Source organism: Dromaius novaehollandiae, chromosome 4 (genome assembly GCF_036370855.1).
Source record: "Dromaius novaehollandiae isolate bDroNov1 chromosome 4, bDroNov1.hap1, whole genome shotgun sequence".
Classification (NCBI taxonomy): domain Eukaryota; kingdom Metazoa; phylum Chordata; class Aves; order Casuariiformes; family Dromaiidae; genus Dromaius; species Dromaius novaehollandiae.
Window position 1 is genome coordinate 87,652,400 of NC_088101.1, and position 22,046 is coordinate 87,674,445.

Here is a 22,046-nt window from a genome sequence, read left to right on the forward strand (position 1 = left end):
AACGACCAAACGTGGAGGAGTGCAAGAAACCTCTCCCAAGCCAGGGCTGCTCCGCTCTCAGTCCGAGGGCAGAAGCTGCTGGAAAGGGGGGTGAAAGGATCGTTAGCACCACCCACACACGGGCTTTCTCATGCTTCTGTCTCCCCTGCCCCAGGCTGGTGGTCCAGGGGGGCCGTGCAGCCCGTGGGAGCAGCGGAGCCCTCGCAGATGGGACCCGGACCCTTTGCAGGTGGGGAAACTGAGGCCCAGCGTCGCACCTCGCCCGCGGCCACGGCGGTGGGGAGCGGCTGGGTGCAGAGCCCGCTCCTGCCCCGCGCCCTCGCCCTGCCCGGACCGGACGACCCCTGAACGGGTGCTACCTGGGAGGGGGAAATCCAGCCCCTCGGCGATCCGGCGGGTCGGAGCGGGCATCCCCTGGGGAATTGGGAAAAGGGTCTCTGGGTCTTGCCAAATAACCCACCGTGAGGGGAAGGGAGCGTGTGCGGGAGCGAGGGAGGGAGCAGGGCAGGGCGCAGGCTCGCTTTTGACACTCGTTTTTATTTAAGGGCTTGGCTTCTTGCTGGGTAGAGAACTGTCCTTCCTTTCCAGCCGCGTGTAAGGCTCAAAAGCGGAGCTGCCCAGAGCGCAGGCGCCCGGCAGCTCGTGCAGGCTCCCCAGCAAGGGCCCGCCGAAGCGCAGCGGGGCGGCGGGCAGCCGCGGCGAGGAGGACGAAGCCAGCGCCGGCACCTGCAGGCTGAAGGCCCCCGGCCCGGGGGGGCTGCCGCCGCTGCCGAGCCCGGGGGAGGTGGTGCCCGGCGCGGCCAAGCCGGCTCCGTTCCCGGCAGGACTCCCGACGGGATTCGCACTCGGAGAGAGGAGGCTGGGAGGGGCCGGGATGGATAAAAGTCTGCCTTGCTCCAGGAGCCGGAGGATGTTACAGGTGGCGAAGGACTCGGAGGTGGCGGTGGAGCGTTTCTCAGAGTCCCTGCTCTGGTCCTTCTTCTGCTTGGTGCGCCGGTTCTGGAACCAGACCTTGACCTGGGGCGGGAGGAGCAGCGGGACGGGGCAGGAGGGAAAGACAGGCGTGGACGGAAAGAGAGCACAACGGGGGATTAGCGAAAGAGAAACGAGACCCAGGAGAGAGTGAGAGATGTAAGAGAGAGAGAGACGTATTAAATTAAACGCCCAGCTGCGGACCCATCCACTGCCACGTGACTATGGGGATGCCGGTCCCGCTGCTGTTTCCAAGGAAGCAGCCCATCTCTGGAAGCGCGGAAGCTGCCCCTGGGGTCTCTAGCAGTGGGGCTGGGGCGAGGGAGGTGCCCCGGACCTGCTCTCCTAACCTGGGCTGGTCCCGGGTCCACCACCAGCCGCCTGCGGTGCCAGGAGCCCTGGAAAAACAGGGAGGGACCCGGGAGCCCGAGCTGTCCCGTTGCTGCCGGATCAGCTCCCACGCTGGTGAACGCCCTCCCGGGCGGGCTGCACTACGGGACATGCTGGATTTCCCCCTGCGAGTGGTCTTCAAATCAAGGTTTTGTCTCCTCCCGTGAGCCCTTCCCTTGCTGGCCCACGACACAGGGCAGCTGGGGGGTCCCTGACCTCGCCGTTGTGCGGGGGGACACTTCGGGGACCCCACCACCTCTGCTGACCCTGAGATCTCTGCCGGCATCGAGCAGCTTCGCAGGCCCAGACCCACCGGGGCGTTTGGGGAGACCTCCCCGAGCTCCACCTGCCTCTAGCCCAACTACGGAGCGAGGGGCCCCCATGGGACCCCCCCGCTCCAAAACTGGAGACTCGGGCTCCGAATCGCCCGGGCGAGACGCCTTGCCCCTCTCCAGCCGTGCCTCCCCCGAGACACGCGGCAGCCCTGCGCGCGGGGCCGACGTAGGACCCCGTGTGCGACCCCGGGCTGCCCCTAGCATCCCCTAACCTCTCCTCCCCGAGCCCAGGAGGCCGGGAAGACACTTCTGTCCCTCCCTGGAAGAACAGAAGGGCAGGAGAGACAGAGAGAGAGCTGCAAGGGACAGAGAGACAGACAGAGACGGATGGTAGGGGAAGGACATGAACGGGAAGACACTGCGATTAGACCGGTGGCAGAAGGGGGTGGCACATGCATGGGTGAAGGGCCAGCGCCAGGCCTCGAACACGTGAGCAAATCCCAGCACATCAACACAGGCTTTGCCCCCGCTCGCCCGGAGGCCAGCGGGGTCTCGAACTGGTGCAAGTCATTGAAAAATCATTGCAGCAGGACAGTCCGCCGCTGACACAGCCCTCACGCATCCCCCAGCACAATAGAGCCACAGTACAGAGCTAATGGACCGTGGGGGCGGAGGAGGTCTCGGCCCCCCGGCCCCTCTCCGGGGTCATAAGAGCGGAGCCGAGGTCTCGGCAACGGCAGATCCAGGCTCGGGGACGCTCGGGGAGGAGCAGCCGGCCCGGGGCAGCTGCGCAGGGCTCGCGGCACCCTGCTCCCCGGAGCCGGGTGGTGGGGAGCCGGCACGAGGAGGGGTGTCCCGCAGCAAAAAAGGACCGTTTTATACCTGCAGACAAGCCCACGGCCTTTCGCACGAGAGACCAAGCAGCCCCCAGACCGGACCCTGCCGAGGAGAGAGCAGAAGGATGCCAGGACACCGCTTAGGTCGGACCACAGCTGCCTGGAAACACCCAAATTGTCTGGACCACGCAGAGCTCATCGGAGGCCCGTCGCCCCAGCGCTGCTCCCAGGGAAGGCCCTGGTCCCTGCCCCGTGCCCCCCGCACTGTCGCGGCCCCCCCGGGATAGGGGCAGCAGGGCCCCGTGAGCTGCTTTGGGGTTTCACCAGCTCCATCTCCCACCAACCCATCCCAGGCAGGGAGCAGGACTCACGGGGACTCGCACGGAGCTGCACAACCCTGGGTCGCTGCCCAGCTCTTAACCAAGACTCCACGCAGAAATACACTCCACTCGAAAGAAGCAGCCCCCCAGGCTAGCCCCATCCATGCCCTGCAAGAACAAAGCTCAAAAAAACCCACTAACACGCTAATATCTTTGAGGAATGGGAATTTTTCCCAGGGGAAGAAGAACGGCACTTCCCCAGCCTTGCTCGTCTTTGCCCCATATGTTGCGCAGTCCGACTGATTCACCGTCGCTCTGTCACCCTTGAAGACAGCAAGACGGAGCAATGCCGCTACAGGCACCTACGGACCGGCACCATCTGCCCCAGATTTTTGGACAACCTAAAGCCGAGGGATTTCAACAGGGATGCTTGTGAGATTAAATTATTGGTCTGGAAGTGATCAGAGTCCACTGCTTGGCTAAAAACTGCTCTAAAAATACATCTCTTGCTTCTGCCAGAAATCAGGCCCCAAACCTGTATTTTTGTGAACCTTCTTTTGGAAAGCACTTGCCAGCAGACCGTACAGCCCGGGCTGTGGGAGAGCTGCTGGCTGCCGACAGCCCGAGCCCGGCTGGGTTTCGCTGCTGCTGCTCAGGGGCTGCAGACCCACATCGCTGTGCAGCAGGACGGGCAAGGGTCTTCACAGGCCCATGCAGCACGTAGCAGCCAAGAATGGGGGAATAAAGAGCAGACAAGGAAGAGAACATCCTAATCTGGTCTGGTTTCTCACAGGCACCTCTGACTTTATCCACCAAAGCTGGTCCCCAAATGGGCAATGCAGCAACTCACCAGGGGAAAACATTTGCTTCGCCCAGCAGGTAAAGTCTGAGCTTCATCGTATAAACGAGGCCTGAGCTACTGCAAAAGGTAGTGGTCATCTGTTCTTCAGAGCTACAGGGATGGGAGATGCAAAGGGGATGAGATGAAATGGGGATAGACGTGTATCGCTGGCCAGGGCCGGGTGCTAGTGCTGGAGTGGCGTTCCCACCCCCCAGGTCTTGCAGACCAAGCTCGACAGACACCCATCGGGAAGGCACAAGCGGTTTTTCTCCTGCCTTCCTGACCCACCCCAAGGCTTTCCACTGGTCCCAGAGAGGCAGGAGCCTCAGGCTGGGCATAGTTCCACACGGGGAGCCAAACAAAACAAGCAAGCAGGGATACACATTCCTCCACGTAAAGATGTAAAAGTGGCATTTACTGAGGCTCGGATGCTGCCTGGAGTCTGACACCGTTCTTGGAGAAGTCCTTGCTCTATCGAACCTCTGATGGGCTGTCCACGCAGCCACCAACTTGAGACGATGCTCAGGGAACGGGTCTTCTAAAATCAGATGTCAGGAGTTTGCCATACTCACCTCAGGGCCAGCTGCCCGAGCAGAGGCCCAACCCCGTTACGGCATGTCCGAGAGGGGCGAGAAGAGCCGTCAGTGTGCCACGCTCCTTGACGAGAGGTTTGCCTGGGAGAAGCACACGCACCTGCCAACCCTTTCAGGGTTCACTGCAAAAACGGCACTACAAGATCAGCTGGGCTTCCCCAAGGCATCCATCATCCCTGCGAGTGCAGACACAGCAGGGCCCCTTCCACAGATTAATTAACTCTGCCTTAAGGAGCTCACTGGGTTCTTCACTCCCACTGCTCCCGCTGGGACTGTCCCAGGACCGACCCCTTCCAGATGCCTCCTCATCCCCAGCCTGATTTTACTCCTGTCTCACTCTGCTTTGGCCAGGGTTGCCTGATGCCTTCGATAATGATTCTACTCTCATTTTTAGTTTATAGATGGGAAACTTTCCATGGACCTCTGTCCAGACCTTTCTTCCAGTGTCCTAACTGAGCTCTGGGACGAGGTTCTCCCTTCCCCAACCCATCTCTGCAGATCTTCTCTGAGCCCATCGCCCTTGAACACCACGGCCCAGCTGAACATGCTGTGTTAGACAAGGTTTCCTCATGCTTCACAGACCGGCGTGAGCTCTCTCCTATCTGTAGTGATGACAAATCAGATGAGCAGGATCACATTTGCCTTCATGGCTAAAGCTCATATTCAGGTTACCATTAATTAGTAGATCCATGTCCTTTTCACCCTCCATTATGCTCAAGCACTCAGTTTCTATCATTGGAAATGCAAATAAGCTCAGCCAGAGATGATCCTTGACAACTCCACGAGTAATTTCCCTCCAGCGCTGATTCTTCGTCTTTCAGCAATATCCTTCACCGTTTCCCCTCTATTACAATTCATCCTCCGTATTGCAAGTTCTCCAGTCACGTTTTTGCTCCAGCTTCATTCATAACTCCCCATCAGCCACCACAGCTAATGCTTTGCCACGGTCTAGTTTGATGAGGTTGGCTTCATTTCCTTCTCCAAAAACGTAGCTTTCCTCCTCCTCCAGGTAGCTAGGTGAACCGGTGCATGTCTGAGACGTGGCCGCGACACCCTTCCCCAGTCTGGTCCGGAGGAAGAGTAGCGCAGACCATGCTAGACCCACATCTAGATCCTGCGACGCTCTATTTCTAGGTTACTGCCCTGATAAGATATCGTAATAGCTGAAGAGTTTTTCCAAGGGAACCAATCACCCCCAAGTTTCCTGCCAGATTGGGGAGAAAAGAGAGACAAATGAGACTTTCCCTAGGAAAGGAAAGAGAGGCCGATTTACAGACACGCTGATAGGGAGGGAACGGAGTGTCGCTCTGCAGGCACAGCTGGAACAGCCGGCTGGCGAGGACAAGGATGGGGAGAAGACCCCTCCATCTCAGGAGGATCCCCAGGAAGAGCCCAAGACTCCCGCAGGCTGCAAGTCTGGGGCTGTCCGGGACCCAGGACCACGGGTGACATGCCAGTCACGTCTGCATGACCACAGCCCACAGTGATACCAGGTCACTGTGCTGCTGGCTGGAGAGATTTTAGGAAGCCAAGTACGTGAGCCAAGGTCTCCCGGCAGCGCAAACAAGCCTTCTGCTAGCTTGTTTCCTTTGGTAACTTCTTTGGATTAACTCTGCCGTCCTGCGCTTTGCTCGCATGAAGTATTCATCTTGTAACCTTGTCTTGCTGTAAGCATCATCTCCTGGCATATGGCCTCTCTTAAGATGGTCTGTCTCCTTTGGGGGCACAGAACCACTGTATCGAGAAAATTCACTCATTTTGAAAGACCCCGTGATCCCGGCATGAGACGGGCAGCTCTCCCGAGCTAAAACACACAGCTTGGCAAGCGCGGCTGAGGGTGAGTCGTCAGGCAACAGCAGAGGAGTGACAGGCACCTATAGGAGGTCTATTCTATACCTTTATCCATAGCGTGGAAGAGGACTATAAGCTCATGGTTTGCAAAATGTGAAGATAGTTGCTGCAATAGGAAAGTGGAAAACCTGATGGGGATGGGTCAGTGAAACTGAGACTTGGATTACACAGACAAATAACACGCATTTGAATGTCACTGAATACGAGAGCATGTAAGGTCACGCATCTACCAGAGAAGGAAGGAGACTCTCAGAGGACAGGGAGGAAGCAGGCTATACGGAGGAGGTGTCTCTGCAAGCCCTAGGAGACATGACACGCAAGAAACCTGGCAAGAGCTCACGGCATGATGATAAAGCTATGAGTATAAGCACGATCTAGAGGTTCATAAATCCATATGGGTGCACAAACAAGGAGTCCTGGTGCTGGATATTCATGATATCAAATACTGTGACCAGGTCTAGCATCCACTTTCCTCTACGGACAGTGACCAGCTGGAAAGAACAGGGGATAAAACCCCTCATGTGTTTTTGGATCTCGAAATTCTGCTTTTCTCATTCTCTGCCGCATGAGAGGAGATTGCTAATAGCAGGGGACCTCTTATCAGAGCGGGCAAAGGCAGGACATGATCCCTGGGCTGAAGCTAGGCAGACTCAAATGGACTCAAAATACTCAATACAAAATAACTCAATAGACTCAAAAAGGAAAGCGCCTGTTGATCAGATGGAGGAGAAGAGGATCACCATCCCTGAGGAAGAAGTGTGCTCGCCATCACATTAAGCTGTTCAGTCAGCATGGGAAGTTTTACCGAAAGAGATGCCCTGGTGATCAGAACAGGCTATCTGCCTCCCAAATCCATTACAGTCCCCAGAATGCACTAAAAAGCCCCAGCAATGTGTCACTGACCACCACAGCTGCAGGCCCCAGGCACCCTATTTTTCCCCGCTATGCAAGATTTTCTTTCCACCTGCTCCCGTCATCACATCAGAAACCGAAGATGCGCATACTTTGGAGCAAGATCCATCTCTTCCTTGCTGGTGGAGATGTTCCTCCAGGGACACACAGATACAGCTGACAAACCCAAACCCACCGGTGCTGATCCGATCCGCACCACTTTCCTCCACGTTCCTGGGCTCAGCTTAGAGGTCCAGCCCAGGACGTCTTGAGGTTTGAATTGCGACTTTCCTCTAACGAGCTCATATCCCATTAATCAGACATCCCTGACCGGCCGAGAACCAGACCCTTCACTTTAACCAGCCTCTGCCTCAAGATCTCTGGGCACCACCACAAAAAAATGCCAAATCATGACCAGAACATAAAACTGGACTGTCACCAAAAACGCCGCGAGCCCTGACACTTCTGACTCGTGTTTTCCGGCTTTCTTTGCACGTTCACTTTGCCTCCTCGCTGGCTCTGAGAGCAGTCCATGGGCGATGCTGCAGAGGCGAAGACACGGGCAGGGCCGTAGCGGTTCAGCCTGCGGATCCCTCCGGCTCTCTGAGAGGGACATGGGACCCTTGGGAGAAGAGGGTGAAGCCAGGCTGCTGGGGGCTGACACATCCCCTCCCAAACCCTCCCAGTTTCCAGCGCTCAGCGCATGAGAAGCGTTAGAGCAGCCAGGGCTCTGCATTGGGTAACGCCGAGGATCCGTCCTCAAGGAATTCACCTGGTCCCATTTGAGGTCCCATCTGGGAACAGAGCCTGTCTCTAAGGGCGAGGCAATGCCAGTCGTTAAAAGCTGACGAGCAGACACACGATGTTCGCCCGAGCTCCGGTCCTCGCTCGCTGCAGGCAGCTCGCAGCATCGCGGAGGTCCTGGTGAGGCCGCCCAGCCCGCCGCAGCGCTGGGGCAGGACCCGCCGCGCCGAGCCCTTCCCGCCCACGTGCCCGTCCAGCGCGGCTTTCCCAGCCTCCGGCAACACCGTCTCCTTCCCCCGCAAATGCCAGGGCTGCAATGTCTTTCCTGCCAAGCGATCTTGTCCTCAGACTTCACCCGGGTCCCGTTGCTGTGGTTTACGTGCCCGTGTCCCGGCCGTTCCCTCGGGGAGAGGGAGGACGGCTCGGTCCCTTCCCCTCCGCAGCGAAACTACTGCTGCTCCGAAGACGGGTCTCCCGTCCTCCCTCCGCCTGCCCGTCTCGAGGCCGGGCTGAACAGCTCCAGGCCTTCCAGTCGCTCCTCAAATGTCACGTTAGCTACATCTCCGAGGGCTTCCCGGCTCGCCGCTCGGTAGGGAAGCAGGGGAGCGGTGCGTTCGGTGTCACCGGCTCCCGTTGCAAAGAGAAAACAATTCAAAATGTCACCGAGCGGCTGAAATGTTTCCAGCTCCACTATGGGGATGTTCTGCAAAGTCACTGGCTGTCCGTCCATCCGTCCGTCCGTCTGGTGACAGCAGGACGGGCACTGCCAGGCCACCCCCCAACCAACTCGGACCTCCCAGCAGGACTCAAACATCTGCGTTTGAGGCGAGAACCCGCCTGGTTTGTGAATATTCGCACAATTGCACCCTCCGCCAGCACCTGCCGTCCTAGACTGACCATCTTAAAACATCTGATGAGCTGCAACTTCCCCCGACCGCTGCCCCGCGCAGCCGGCGGGGAAACCACCCCACGGGCGTTCGGACCGCCGCGACTCGGAGCCTGCAGCAAAGCCGCTGCTTCCAGCAGCCTCCTTTCCCAAGGCCTCTCCGGGGAACCAGAGCTCTCTGTTCAGAGCAATCGCTTTTTTGGGCACGGCCTCGCCTCATCCGCACACGCCCGCACACGCACGCCGGCCCATGCACGCTCCTGCGGGCAAACACGCTCCCACGTGCTGTGTGCCCTCACGTGCACCCCCACGTGCGCTCACAGCAGTGCACACGCATGCACACATCCCCCCCCCCCCGAAACAGCAGCAGCTATGCCAGCAGCACAGGAGCACATATGCATGCACGCATCCCCCCCTCGAAACAGCAGCATCTATTCCAGCAGCACAGAAATGCATACGCATGCACATCCCTCCAAACCAAAATAGCAGCAGTTATTCCAGCAGCTCAGGAGTGCATATGCATGCACACATCCCCTCCAAACCGAAACAGCAGCATCCATTCCAGCAGCACAGAAATGCATACGCATGCACATCCCTCCAAACCAAAATAGCAGCAGTTATTCCAGCAGCTCAGGAGTGCATATGCATGCACACATCCCCTCCAAACCGAAACAGCAGCAGCTAGTCCAGCAGCACAGGACTATATACGCACGCACATCCCTCCAAACCCAGCACCAGCAGCCTCCCTGAACGTGGCAGGGACATCCCCATCCCCGGGGCCCGGACACGTGGAGGGTCCCCGAAGACAGGACCGCTCGCAGCAGCGGGGCCGGGGCCGGAGCCGGCGTCTCGGGGCAGCGCCTGGGATTTGCACCCTCTCCTTGGTGGTTCCCACGCCAGCAGCACCGGGAAACGGGGCAGCAGCAGAGCTGGTCCCGAAACCTCAGCCAAAACCGCTTTGCATCAGAAACGGTCATTTCTAGGAAATAGCTTCCCTTAAATTAGATATGCTTTGATTGTATTGAAAAAAACCCTTGTAAATTGTTCTGAAAAGGCCCAACACGCTCAGGAAATGTTTTAGAATCGAAATTTTCAATAACATGTTCTGAAATTATTCTTCATTGTGGGGGCATTTGGGATTGAAAATGCTCATGATAAAAATCTCAAATATTTCACATTTATTTAAATTAAACATTTTGCTTAGTGCTAATTGAGTTTGGGGAACTGCAGAAGCAGCCAGATATTTTGTTCTATCTCCTAACCTATCACATGAGCATTTGCCTTTTCAGATAGACAAATATTTCTTAGACAGCAGCTCATGTTTTCCTGAGGGAAAAAGTCATCGCTTTTTGCTTTTCAAATGGGAGAAGTTATCCCCAAACCAAACATTTCCTAGGCTTGGTCGGGGTCCTTTCTTTCACGGGCCATTGCAGTTTTCAGCTGCAAATTGAGAGTCTGGCAGAAACCAGAAGCTTTGCGAAGGAAAATGTTTTGCCAAAAAAATAAAAAAGAAAAACCTGCATCTTTAAACAAAAACACCATTTTGGGAATGATTCGCAGCCAGCTGTAATTTTTGTCCCCCACAATGAGTATGTCTGTCCTCTCGTGTCTGTAAGGCCCTGGGTCTCATCGGCCACGTCACGGAGGTCCCGGCTCCGCGTCCGGCCCGGAGAGCGGCGGTCCTCACCGAGGGCTCCCGTTATCCCACCCCTGCCCAGAGACGGAGCCGCCGGAGCGTCTCCCCTATCGAGCACCGTGGACGCAAGCTGCCACCAAGAAGCCAGCGCTCGTTGTCCCTACCCCGACCATGCTCCGGTTCGACCAGCTCCCGGGGATGCTCTGGGAAACGAAATTCCCAAGCCGTGAATTTTGGAGGGCCGCACGAGCTCAGAGCTCAGCAAGAGCCGGTTTTAGCACCGGCGTTTGCTGCCGGGTGGCCACCGGCACGTGCCCCTGCCCCGGGAGCGGCCGGGATTAGCTCGGACACGTGAGGACGTCTAGTCCGCCAGCGCGCTCCGGGCACGTGGGGGGACCCCACAAGGTCCCGGACCTCCCCAGCACCCACCGCATCCCCAAAACATATTTGGCTATGGCACCTTGGTCTGCACCTTCTGCATGGTCTGGAAAAGCAGTTTCCAGCAAAGCTTTGGAAATTCAGCTTCCCATTAGCACGGGGACTGCGGATACCCGAGTCCCTCTGCCTCGCAGCAGGAAAACCAGCTTTACCGTCCTGTTTGCCCCTTATTCTTGGGGAAGCCCCCGGCCCCCCAGACCCAAGGTCCGGATGACCTTCACCTCTTCCAGACAGCAGCTTCCCAGCGGTTCTCCAGCCGCGAGGACAGCTCGTGCCGGCGCAGACCACCGCCTCCTTGTTTCTCTTGCTGCCGAGACTGTTAGTTGTTAATGACTTGAGCTGCGATTAATTTTTAACAGCAACATCTTAATTGCGCTGCTATAAATAGACCTTCCTGCCCCTTCTCTGGCTCGGCTGCTTTCTCAAAGATGTTTTGGGCCGAGTCTGGGGGCTCACGGTCCTGAAAGCCTGGCACCCCGCGCAGGCGCTGGATGGATGCTCGAGGGGTGCTGGGCTGCCGGCAGCGCGACGGTGCTGTGGGAGAACAGCCTCTGCCAGGGATCTCCCGGGACCTTTGTCCTGAGGAGACGCTGCCCCACGGCTCCGGCCAGACCAGCCGTGATGGAGCCGGGGCACCGTGGTGGTGGAAACACCACGGACTTCCTAGCTGTGGGGTGTCCAACTGCTGCGCAGGAGCCAAGGAGCCCAAAAGTTCAGCAGTCTCTTCCAAGAGGTGCATCCCAATGGCACAGCACCAGGAAGGGTCCCGAGACCTGTCCGCTGTGCTCCTGGGCATGGTCTCCTGATGTGAGAACACCTCTGGCCTCCAAAGCACCTGCGTTCGGGGACGGGATGAGCTACTTCTCAGCAGAAGGACAAAGCCTGGAGCTAGGTCTTGAGTTGAGAGCACCTGATGTAACAAGTCCTACGTGCGGCCTCTCGGGCCGTCTGGGTGCCGACGCTCAAGGTGTCCCCGTGAGACGCGAGTGCCACGTCTCTGTCCTCACTCTAACGAGGCCATGAGGAGCAGGTCACTCGAACCTGAGCCTGGCATTGAACTCGTGACCTGGAAAGCAAAGCCTCCTGGCCACCGGCAAATCCCCTCAGCCAGCCCCATCTTCTCATCTCTCCCTGCCCGAGGATTTGTGGGAATTATCCTCCCCCTGCGCCTGCTCTGCCGTGCCGTCTCCTCCGCGCGCTGCGTTTTCTCGCTCGCAACGAGCCCCTAAGAAGGGCCACTTTGCCCCGAATTCCTGGGCGCAGGCTGCCGGGAGAAAGCCTGGGGCGCGGACACAGCAGCGGGAGGGCACCTTCTGCCCGTGTCCACCAGGGCGAATTCGGGGAGCCTCTCTGCGTCGCTCCGCGCCGAGATGGGGGAGGCCAGAGCTCCCCTGGGCGGCAGCCGCAGGTCGCTACCCGGGCTCGGCCCGCTGCCCTACAACGCCGTGAAAATATCGCGCAGGCTGGTAAAACTAACAGCACCCACCAGCCGTCGAGGCAGATCCACCGTGAGTTCGTGGGCACCGACGCTCTGCCGGGCGGCGAGAGCATCCCCACGGCTGAGCCGCCTCTCCGGTTTGCTCCGGGTTAAGTCCCTTCACCGGGGCCGGAGACAAGGCAGCACGAAGTTCCCTGCCGCCCAACGTGGAGCATTTTGGCTTCTCCACGCTTCCCTGCGACGGGCAGCAATAACCGCCTTCCTCTCGGCCTGCCAAAAAGCCGGCTCAGACCCCGAGGGAGGAAAACAGGAGCCTCAAAGAACCGGTTTTTTCTCAGGCAGGATCTCGCCGGGGTGAAGCCCCGATCGACGGACCCACTTCGGGGGACGCTGGGCTGCAGCTCTCCAGCTGCGATGACATTGTGTCTCTTCCTATCTCGTCACGCTGTTTGCACCACACACTTCTTTTTGCAGAGAAGTGGAGAGGAATCTTTTTTTCTTCCCCCCTGAACAGTCAAAGTCATAAAACCCCGCCTCGGCAGCGCCTCGCTCTGCACCCACAGCTCTGCTCTCTGCTCGCAGGGTGCCCAGCGAGGGGAGCGCGGCCGGGTCCCATCGCGCCGGGGATGTTCGCGGAGAGGAAACTTCGGAGCAGCAAACGAGGGGAAAGCTGCTAATCCGGAAACCGAGCTGCAAGCGACGCAACGAGGGGACCGCGAGGATCTGTCACGGCCACCAGCACGGCTCAAATTTCAGGCAAGCAGCAGAGATGCTGCTGGGTGGGAACCCACCAACGAAACATCAGATGGAGCAACGATGCCACGAACTGCCGGGAGGACCAGGAGCTGCTCCGGGATAACCGGCGGGAAGGAAACCCCCCCGAAGCACTAGCAGCGCGCCGAGCCCTGCAGACGCTGGATTTGCCCCTCTCGGAGCCAGCGCACGCGGCAGACCCCGAGGGACGGGAGCGGTGGCCCCCGGCCGTGGGCAGCGCCGAGCCGGGTGCCGGGAAGGGACGGGCGGTGGCGGGGGGAGCCGAGAAGGTGCAACCGCTGCGGGGGAGGAAACGCTGTGAAAAGCAGAGAAAGGGATTAAAAAAGACAGATGAAGGAAAGATGGGAAAAAAGAGGATGCGGGATGGAGGAGAAAAGAGGAGAAGAGACAGCCGTGGCCTACAGGGTGTGAATTTTCTCACTGCGTGATGAGCGCAGCAATGAGGCACCAAACGAGGAGCAAATAACGAGACATTTCGACCCCGCAGAAAGGCTGAGTGCCGCCCCGCTCCCGGCCTCGGGCTGCGGCACCCAGCACCCGGCACCCGGCACCCAGCACCCGGCTCGGCACAGCCCTCTCCTCCGAGCAGTCTCTCTGCTCGTCCCCGCGTCCCTGCTGAGCTACAGAGCCCGAGAACTTGGGGTCCCTGTTGCCAAAAAGGGTTAAATGCTGGCTTAGTTAATACGGAAATATTTAGTGGTAGTCTGAAAAAATAAAAAGGAAGTCATCTTCCATTTGATTTTGCCTTGGGTTTTTTTTCCCGGGGGGGAAAGGAATGATTTATTGCCCCCAAAACAAGTCATTTCGCTTTTTCAAGGGAACATGAGGGATACAGACATTTCACCCCCTCCCTGCCTCCGGCGCAGGACACAGCTCACCGATGTGCTTCGCTCTTCACCGCGGGACGGTCACGCCAGCCACCGATACCTCCCTGTACCCATCCCACGGGGAGAAACCTGCCCTTTAAGTCGCCCTCACCAAAAGGGCCAAGAACAACTATTTTTGCACCAGGCCTGGCGGAGCAGAACAGCACGGCAGCATCCCGCAGAGCGCGACAGGGCCCCCCGAACCGCCCCGGCCCGACCCGGCACGGCGCGCGGGAAGAGCCCGGAGCCGGTGGCACGTGGCCAACAGCCGGAGAAAGTTTTGCTCTGCAGGAGTTTTGGAAAAACCGACATTATTTCCCATGCGCTGCCTCCACACCTGCCTCACTGCCCCGAAAAGCAGCAGCTTGAGCTGAGTTATTCCCGCAATTCACAGCAGTTCTGTTTTGGCCCTCAATAATTTCATTGTTATCACTATTCTTGTATAAATTACCTTTCAAACCAAAATCAGTGCAACCCCACTGCACTTTCTGCTTGGGACGCATCCGCGCAAACTCGCCATCAGCACGCAGCCCCCTCACTTTCCTTGCCCAGACCGCGCCGTCCTGCCCAGCCTCCTCCGCGCTAGGCGAACCTCAGCAGGGGAAACCGGGGAAAACCCCTCCCAGCCGGCCGAGCTTTGCACGTGGCCGGACACGGTGCGTCCAAGCAGGCTAAAAGCCGCCCGGGCGGGTAAAGGGCCCTTCGCTCCCTCGAGCCGCGCCGTAGCTTAGGGACCCCCCCGGGTCTGCAGGGAAAGGCCTCGACTTCGCACACGGCAGCTCCAACCCCGCTGCTCCGAGACCAGAGCAACGAAGGCTGGGGAGAGGGGGGGCCGGGGGGGCCGGGGTGCAGGACCCACGGAGACCCCGCAGCGTGTTTCACCCGGCTCACGCGCAGCGAAGTGCCCCATCCCGACAGTGCCGGTGACACCGCCTGGTCCCACCCCACCGCCCTGCGCTCCAGGTGCCTCCGTAGGGATCTCAGCCGGTTTCCCTGCTCCCTCTCCTCTCCCCCAGGTCGCTCAGATCCTTCTGGGGGATCCCAGGGCGCTGGGAGGGAGGGTCCCCTTGGAGGAGGGGGGTGTCAGACGGGGACAGCCCCCAGGGCCGCTCTCCCCACGGACCACCAACCCGCCGCTCGTCCAGCTCAAGAGCAGGAGAAGCCGCCAGCTCCAGCGGCAGCCGCGACCGGAGCGGGAACGGGGCTGCGACGGGGTTAAAAGCAATGGGTCGAGCGCGATGTGACCGTGCCACCGCGCACGCTGCTCCCGGGAGTGCGCAGGACGTGCTGGGGACACTGCGGGGACGTGCCGGGGATGCACCGCGGGGACGTGCTGGGGACGCACCGCGGGGACGTGCTGGGGACACCGCGGGGACGTGCAGGGAGGCACCGCGGGGACGTGCAGGGAGGCACCGCGGGGACGTGCCCTCACCTGCGTTTCGGAGAGGTTGAGCTGCCGCGCTAGCTCGGTCCTCTCCCTGCCGACGACGTACTGACAGCGCTGAAACTCCAGCTCGAGCCGGTAGAGCTGCTCCGCCGTGAAGGAGGTTCGCGTGCGCTTGGGCCGGTCCAGGTCCAGGCCCTTGGGGAGGACGATCTCCCGAATGGTCCCTTTGGCATCTAGGAGGGAAGCGGGGGAAAAGAGCGGTCAGGAGAAAAGGTCTGGGGAGACAGTCCGAGATATCAGTTCCCCGGGGGAGAAAAGCCTTAATCCAACAAGGCGGACACCGAGAATCGGTGTCTGCCCGGGACGTTAGTTTGGGCTCACTTCGGGAGTCAGCGTGAGAAATCCCCCAAGCTGCGACTAAAAGAGGCCACGTTGCACGGCTTAACGGTCCCCTCCGGTCCCAAACGCCACAGATTTACAAAACTCCAGGGAACAGTAAGAATTCCTCATAAAAACAGCTCATTTGTTTGTTTTTTCAAGAGATGGGTAGGAACTGAGAAAGTCTTTAAAGAAAACAATGCATTTAAACATGGAAATAATAGTTCCTGAAAGCTGGAAACAGAAAAGAGTTTTACACACAAAAAAAACCCCAAAGTTCAAGTTAAAATAAATTTTTAAATTAAAAAAACGGTTTGGTTTCCCTCCTCCCTTAGGAGAACTGGAAGCTTTTCATCTCTGTTACCAATTTCCCTCTTTCCCACGCTGTTTTCACTGCGGGAGCATTTTCAGTGAAAAGCAGCGGCTTTCGGGGCAGTTCTCCGTGGTGCCCGTTAGAGGATGGGTTGGGAAGCGCCGCGCACGGACGGTGCCGGCGGGACCGGGGCTGGGGCCGGTCCTGCCCCCCGGCACAGCTGCCCCATCCCAAACCGGACGAGCACCGACGCCTCTGCTGATGTCCCCGGTAGCCTGAGCGGAGTTAATGAAAACAGACTCGCAAGCTCCCCGCGGCGCTCGCAGGGGCCAGCGCGAGAGCAGAGGGATTCGGGAAGGAGCAGGACCGGCCGGTAACCGAAGGGTCGAGCAGCAGACGGGAACCGGACCGGCATCAAAGGGCGTCAGCGCCGTCCAGCCCGACCGTGCATCGTCCCCGCGGGCTCTGCGTCCGTGCGAGATGGGCTGCCCGGCACCGGCGCATTGCTAATGCTTTACTGACCGGGAACCGCAGAGAAACCGGTGCAACCGGGTTTGCACCCGGTGAACGATCAGCCAGGGCGTCTCGGAGCAGCCTGTGCTTGAACACGCGAGGATAAAGGCGGCTTTTGTCGAGAACAAAACTGGAACAGAACTGTTCTGTTGCACGTGGAGCCGGATGAGGGCTGGAAAATGGCTTTGCAGCCAGGGAAGACCTCAGCTTCCCTCTTGCAGACCCAGCAGATTTTGCAAGGCCAGGACTAACCTTGCTTTATTCGGGGGAACAAAAGCAGGAAGGTTTTAGCTCCCGCTTTAGCACTGGCCAGCCCCACGCAGACCCCTGCACAGTTCGTGATGCCGCTCACAGTGCTTTACACCCCCGCTATCGAACAGGCTCTGCGCGCTGCACGTGGCACAAGGCATTAAAACGCACCTTGGAAATTCTCCCCAGGTTTCCTACCAATATTCCCAGACCATAAATCCCTTGTTGTCCCTCCTTCTGGCACCCCTTACACGCCCCAGAGCACGGGGGAGGGCAGGAGGGGTCTTTGCCCCCGCAGCCCGGCTCCAGGACCCATCTCGGTGACGCAGACCGGACAGACGGACTATGGGCATCCAAACCCTCAAGCTCCCCATTTCTGCTGAGCTTCTCCCCTGCGACGCACACGTTAAAAATAGACCCCGGGAACTGCGGCGCGATGGCTATGACCAGCCCAGCTTCCAGGCCAGGCCTGGCCAGGCGGGGCCCGGCCTCGGCGCTGCTCGGCTCCCATGTCCTCTGGGGCTCAAGGTCTCCTCCAGCCCCGGCATTCACACTAAGTTGCTTTCCCCTCCCGGCTGACTCATGCACAGAAGGATTATCAAACCGCGGGGGCAGGAGGGGGGAAACGGTGGGGAGAGGCAGGGGAGGGGGCGACGAAGCCGGCACAGGGAAGAGGGGCCTGGGGAGCAAGCACGGATTTGGGAGAAATAGCCAGTTCCTGAAGGCGCTTTGCCACCACTGCACCGTGATACGTGTCGGGGGCTCCGTCCCATCCCGTGCTCCGGAGCCCCGGGGTATCTCCGACGGGGACCAGGACGCCAGCCCGGGAACCGTTTCGTGGCGGGGAGAGCGGCTGCACAGACGACGCCCGGACCACGTCCTCACTGCAGTGTCCACGCCGAGGTCGCGCTGCACAACAACAGCCGGGGCTGTTAACGAGGAGCGGCTAATAGAGACGCTCATGCTACCCAGCCGCAGCTGCGCGCATCTGCCCCGCCGCCCTCGCTGCTCTCTGGCACTGCCATCGTTACCAGTGGCATTATTTATTGTTATTTCCCCTCTGCCAGCTGTGCCGGGGGCCGGGGGGGCAGGCGGGACGCAGCCCTCGGTGAAAGGCTGTGATTTGTGCGGAGCAGCGGCGCCAGCTCGGACGGGAAGAGGCCTGAAGGCCCGCGGCCGTGCCTGGAAGCGCCCGCGGGGAGCTCGCAGCCGCGGTGCTCGCTGCAGGCTTCCCCGGGCGCCCATCAGCGTGGCTTTTGGGGACCCCGTACGTGTGACGGCAGCGCATCCGCGACGAGGTCTGGGACGGAGATCCCCGGGGAGAGGTCTGGTTCAAAACCCAAGGGGCCGGATCCGCCCTCGGCAGCTAGCGCTGACCCTGCGCCCGGGCACGGCGGGGCGGCAGAAGGCAGCAGGGGCAGGGCAGGCGCGCGGGCAGCGGCTCTGCAGCACCCGCCACGGTGCTGCTGAAAGCGACTCTGCAGCCGGTGCACACCGTGCAGCCCACGTCCCGCCCGCACACGACGCGCCCGCCACGCACACCGACACGCGCGGAGCGCTCGGACACACGCGCGGATGCCCCAGTACGCACGGGGACAAGTCACGCACAGGGCCACCTCGCACCCCGCAACGCACGCGGTCGCACGCCCCAGGGATGCATCACGCACGGAGACGCGTTTCTGCCCCGAAAGAGCCCGTTCCTGCGGCTCGCCCCCGCCTCGCTGCCCGTGCGCTGCGTGCTCGCACGCCCGTCCCTCTCCGTGCCCGGCCGCACGCACACCAGCGCGGCGGACCCAGGCCGGGCGAGGGCCGGTGCCCCCCTCCGGCACCGGCAAAGGGGGAGGACGGGGGGCTCCGCACCCCGGGGGATGTGTCCCCGCTTCCAGCGCCCTCCCCGCGCCGCAGCCGGTTCCTTCGGCCGGCGACAAGGCGCCGTTGTCGCGCTGATGTCCCCTGACGGACCTCCGCCGCCCGCAGCCCCTCGGCGAGCCACCGCCGCGGACTGCCAGCCGCCGCCCCGACGGGACGGGGACGGGCGGCGCACGGCCGCCTCCCGGGGCAAAGCAGCGCCGTCGCGGCGGCTGGAGGCTCCGGGCCGCCGCAGGCCCGGGGGCAGCGCCCGGGAGCGGACACAGCCCGGCCGAGCCGCCGCGGCTCCCCGGCACCCACCGTCTCCGGGGCGGGGGGGCAGCACCGACCCGCCGTGCCCAGCGCCCGGTTCGCGGAGACCCCGGAGATCCCCGCCGCATCCCCGGGGAACGTCTCGCCCCCGCCGCTTCCCAGCGTTTGCACGGGGAGCTCCGTCCCGGGGGGGCCCCGGCTGGTCCCGAGCAGCCCCGCGGCCGCCCCGGGTCCGGCCCTGCCCGGCTCCGCTCCGCGAAGGGCCGCGGCGGCTCCGCGCGCTGCAAACGAAACACGGCGAAAGACGCGGCCCCGCTGCCCGCGGCCGGGCCCCGCCGGGTGCGGAAGAGCCGCCGCCGCGCCCAGGCCGCGGAAAACGCCGGCAAACGGCGGAGCGCGCCCCGAAACGCCGGCAGGGCCCAACCGGGAGGCGGCAGCGAGGGGGGACGAAGCGGTGCCGCTCCCCCCACCCCCCCCATCCGCTGCCCCTTCGTCCCTGCTGGGGGGGAAGAGGGGGAAATAAAACGGGAGGCGCTGCCCGCTGCTTCCCACGCAGCCCCGTCGCCGAGCGAGCGGGACCGGCCCCGGGCGGCGTCCGACCCGGCCCCGCGGCCGCGTTTCTCCGCGGAACCGTGGCAGCGCGGCCAGGGGCTCCCCGGGAGTCTCGCCGCGTTTTTTCCGTTAAATTTCGTTTTATTTGCTGCTTTTCTCCCCGCCACCATTTTGTCCGCGCCCTGGCGGCTGCGGCAAGATGGTGAGAGCGGCCCTTCCCAGGCCGAAGCCCCCCGGGACGGGGCGAAGGGGACCCGGCCCCGCTCCGCTCCGCCGGTTTGGGGCCCCGTCGGGCCGGGCGGCCGCCGGCGAGGCCGCGGCGGAGCAGGGAGGCCCGAGCCCGGGCTCAGCCGGCCGCACCGGCCGGGGCCGCCGCCGCCAAGGAGCTGCGCTGCGGCCGCGGCCAGAGCCGGGCCCCGAGCACCGCGCCGGCCTCGGGCTGAGCCCTGCCGGCTCCTCCGCTCTGCCCTTCCCCGCCGAGGTGCCCGGGGCCGCCGGGAGAAGGCGGCGGCGTGCGACAGCCGGCCTGTCGCCGACGGGCGCCTATCGCGACAGCGGTGCGTGCTCGCCGGCACGCAGCCGGGAAAGGGCCTGGGTGCGCGGCCCGGGCTTGGAGGGGCCCCCGCGGGCCCCCCCCCCGCCACGCTCGGCGGGTCCGGGCCGCGAAAGGCGGCGGAGCCCGGGCACGGCTGCAGCGGGGAGCGGCGGCTCCGGGGCTGCCGGCTGCAGCGGGGCTCGCCCGGCCTGGCCTCGCAGCGAGCCGCCGGCAGGGCCGGGGAAGGGGCGGCGGGGAGGCCGGGCTCGGCCCTTCTCGGAGCGGCCTCGGAGCCGCGCCGGGCTCCTGCGCGGGGAAGCGGACAACGCCGAGCGGTGCCGGCCGCGAAGCAGCACCGGGGCCGCCGAGAACCGAGCCGCCAAAACCGGGTCGGGACCAGCCCGCTCTGCCCCGCGGGGCGCCCCAAACTTGGGGGTTCGCCCCAAACGCGGCGGCTCCCGCGGAGCCCCGGGGGGCGCGGGGGGCTCGGGGCTCGCTGCCCCCCGCCCGGGCCGCGCCGCCGCCGTTCCCCGGCCGAGCCAGCGGTAGCAGAAGAAAATAAATAAATAAAAAAATAGCCCTTAACTCGCTGCTGCTCCGTGACGCTTTTCTCCTGCGACAACGCTTTAAAAAGCAAAGCTGCTTCCCTCTGCCTTCTCCCGAGCGGCGAGAGCCGCGGCCGGCCCGGCGGCCCCGGGCTGCGCCCCCGCCGCGCCCGGCCTCCGCCCGGCCCCGCTGAGCCCGGCAGCACCGGCAGCCGCACGGCGATGCGGGCTGGGCAGCCGCGACCCGACCCCCCCCCGCCGTCACCACCGCGGTCCCGGGAGCCGGAGCTGGGAGCCCCGGGAGCGGCCGCCCCCCGCCCTTACCTCGCACCAGGATGCGGCGGCAGTAGTCGGCCTCGGCGGCCCCCGCGGGGCTCTCGCCGGGCGCGACGCGCTCCTTGGAGGGGCCGGGGCCGACGGCCGAGGCTGCCGCGACGTCCCTGCCGCCGCCGCCGCGCAGCGCGCTGCCCGGCTCGGCCCCGGTGGGCGCCGCGTCGCGGCCCCGCTCGGCGGCTCCGGGCTCCCGCAGCAGCGCGGGGCTCCGGCCGGGCTCGGCCGCTCCATCGCTCATCCCTGCGGGCGCCGCGGCGGGATCAAACATCGGCGGGGAGAGAGGCAGAAAGAGGGAGAGCGGGAGAGAGGAGGCAAGACTAGGCTGGGGGGGCGGGGAGGGGAGCTCCCCCCACCTTCCCCAGACCCCTGCCCCTCCCCGCCCCTCCCTGCCCCCCCCGGGGGCTCCGCGCCCCGGCTCACCCCATGCCCGGCGCCCCGGCAGCCCTGCCCGCTCCGGCGGCCGCCGCGCAGCCCCCGCCGCCCCTCTCTCCGCCGCCCGGGGGTGGTGCCGGGGCCGGCGGCGGCCAGACCCCCCCGTCCCCCCCCACCACCCCTGGAGGAGGGGGAAAACGGGGCTAAAAAGGAGTGAAAAACTTTGACAGCGGCGACCCCCCCCCCCCCCCGCGCGCCCGCGCCCTCCCCAGCTCCACCCCCGCCGCGGCACCTCGCTCCGGGCAAACTTCAGGCGCTCCGGCCGCCCGCGGCCCCGCGCCGCCCGGCCATGGTCCCCGGCGGCAGCGGGAGGCGGACGGAGGGCACCGGGCACCGGGCACCGGACGGAGGGAGGGAGGCGGCCGCCGAGGGAGAAGGAGCAGGTCTCGCCGCTCTGCGCGCCGCGCTGGACATCGGCCGCTGATTCGCGTGCGGGGAAATCAATACCGGGAGACGGGGGGGATTTGGGGGGCGGGGGGGGGGCGGAGGGGAAGGGGAGGCCGAGGGGAGGGAGCTGCGGAGGAAGCGGGGCGGGGGGGGACCGGGGACGGCGGGCGCTGCTCCGCGGCCCCCTCCCTCCGCCGCTCCGCCGCGCAGCGCCGGCCTCCGCCGGGCCGGGAGCGCGGGGGCGGCGGGCGGCGGCCCCGGGGAGGGCGGAGAGGGGCGAGCGGGGGGGAAAGGAGCGGTTTTAAATTAAGTGCCCGGCACACACGTAATTTCCTGCTCTCCCGGCCCGAGCTGGTGCCTGGTAAACAAAGAGCCCCTCGGCGGCCGCTGCTCCGCCGCACGCACCGGGGGCTCGGCCCGCCGGGGCCCCGCGCCCACCCCGGGGGGCTCCGTCCCCCCCGTGCTCCCCCCTTCCCGCCGCCCCGACACTGCCCGGCCGCCGGCCGCGGCCCCCCGGGGACCCCGGCACCCCCCGGCCGCGCTCGGAGCA

General features: G+C 63.0%; 1 protein-coding gene across 3 annotated transcripts; it reads right to left on the reverse strand.

Moving 5' to 3' along the window:
• Positions 1-517: 517 nt before the first annotated feature.
• VAX2 (ventral anterior homeobox 2) lies at positions 518-21,583 on the reverse strand. Of its 3 annotated transcripts, XM_064511704.1 has the most exons (5): positions 21,342-21,583; positions 20,669-20,917; positions 15,184-15,371; positions 1,910-1,993; positions 518-1,017 (listed from the first exon to the last, which is right to left on the reverse strand). In XM_064511704.1, the coding sequence occupies exons 2-5, from the start codon at positions 20,913-20,915 to the stop codon at positions 541-543; spliced, it is 996 nt and encodes a 331-aa protein (XP_064367774.1). In that variant the 5' UTR covers positions 20,916-20,917; positions 21,342-21,583; the 3' UTR covers positions 518-540. The 3 variants fall into 3 exon arrangements, with proteins under 3 accessions (XP_064367774.1, XP_064367773.1, XP_064367775.1); XM_064511703.1 differs by lacking the exon at positions 21,342-21,583 and having other exon boundaries at positions 20,669-20,986; XM_064511705.1 differs by lacking the exons at positions 1,910-1,993; positions 21,342-21,583 and having other exon boundaries at positions 20,669-20,987.
• Positions 21,584-22,046: the final 463 nt, after the last annotated feature.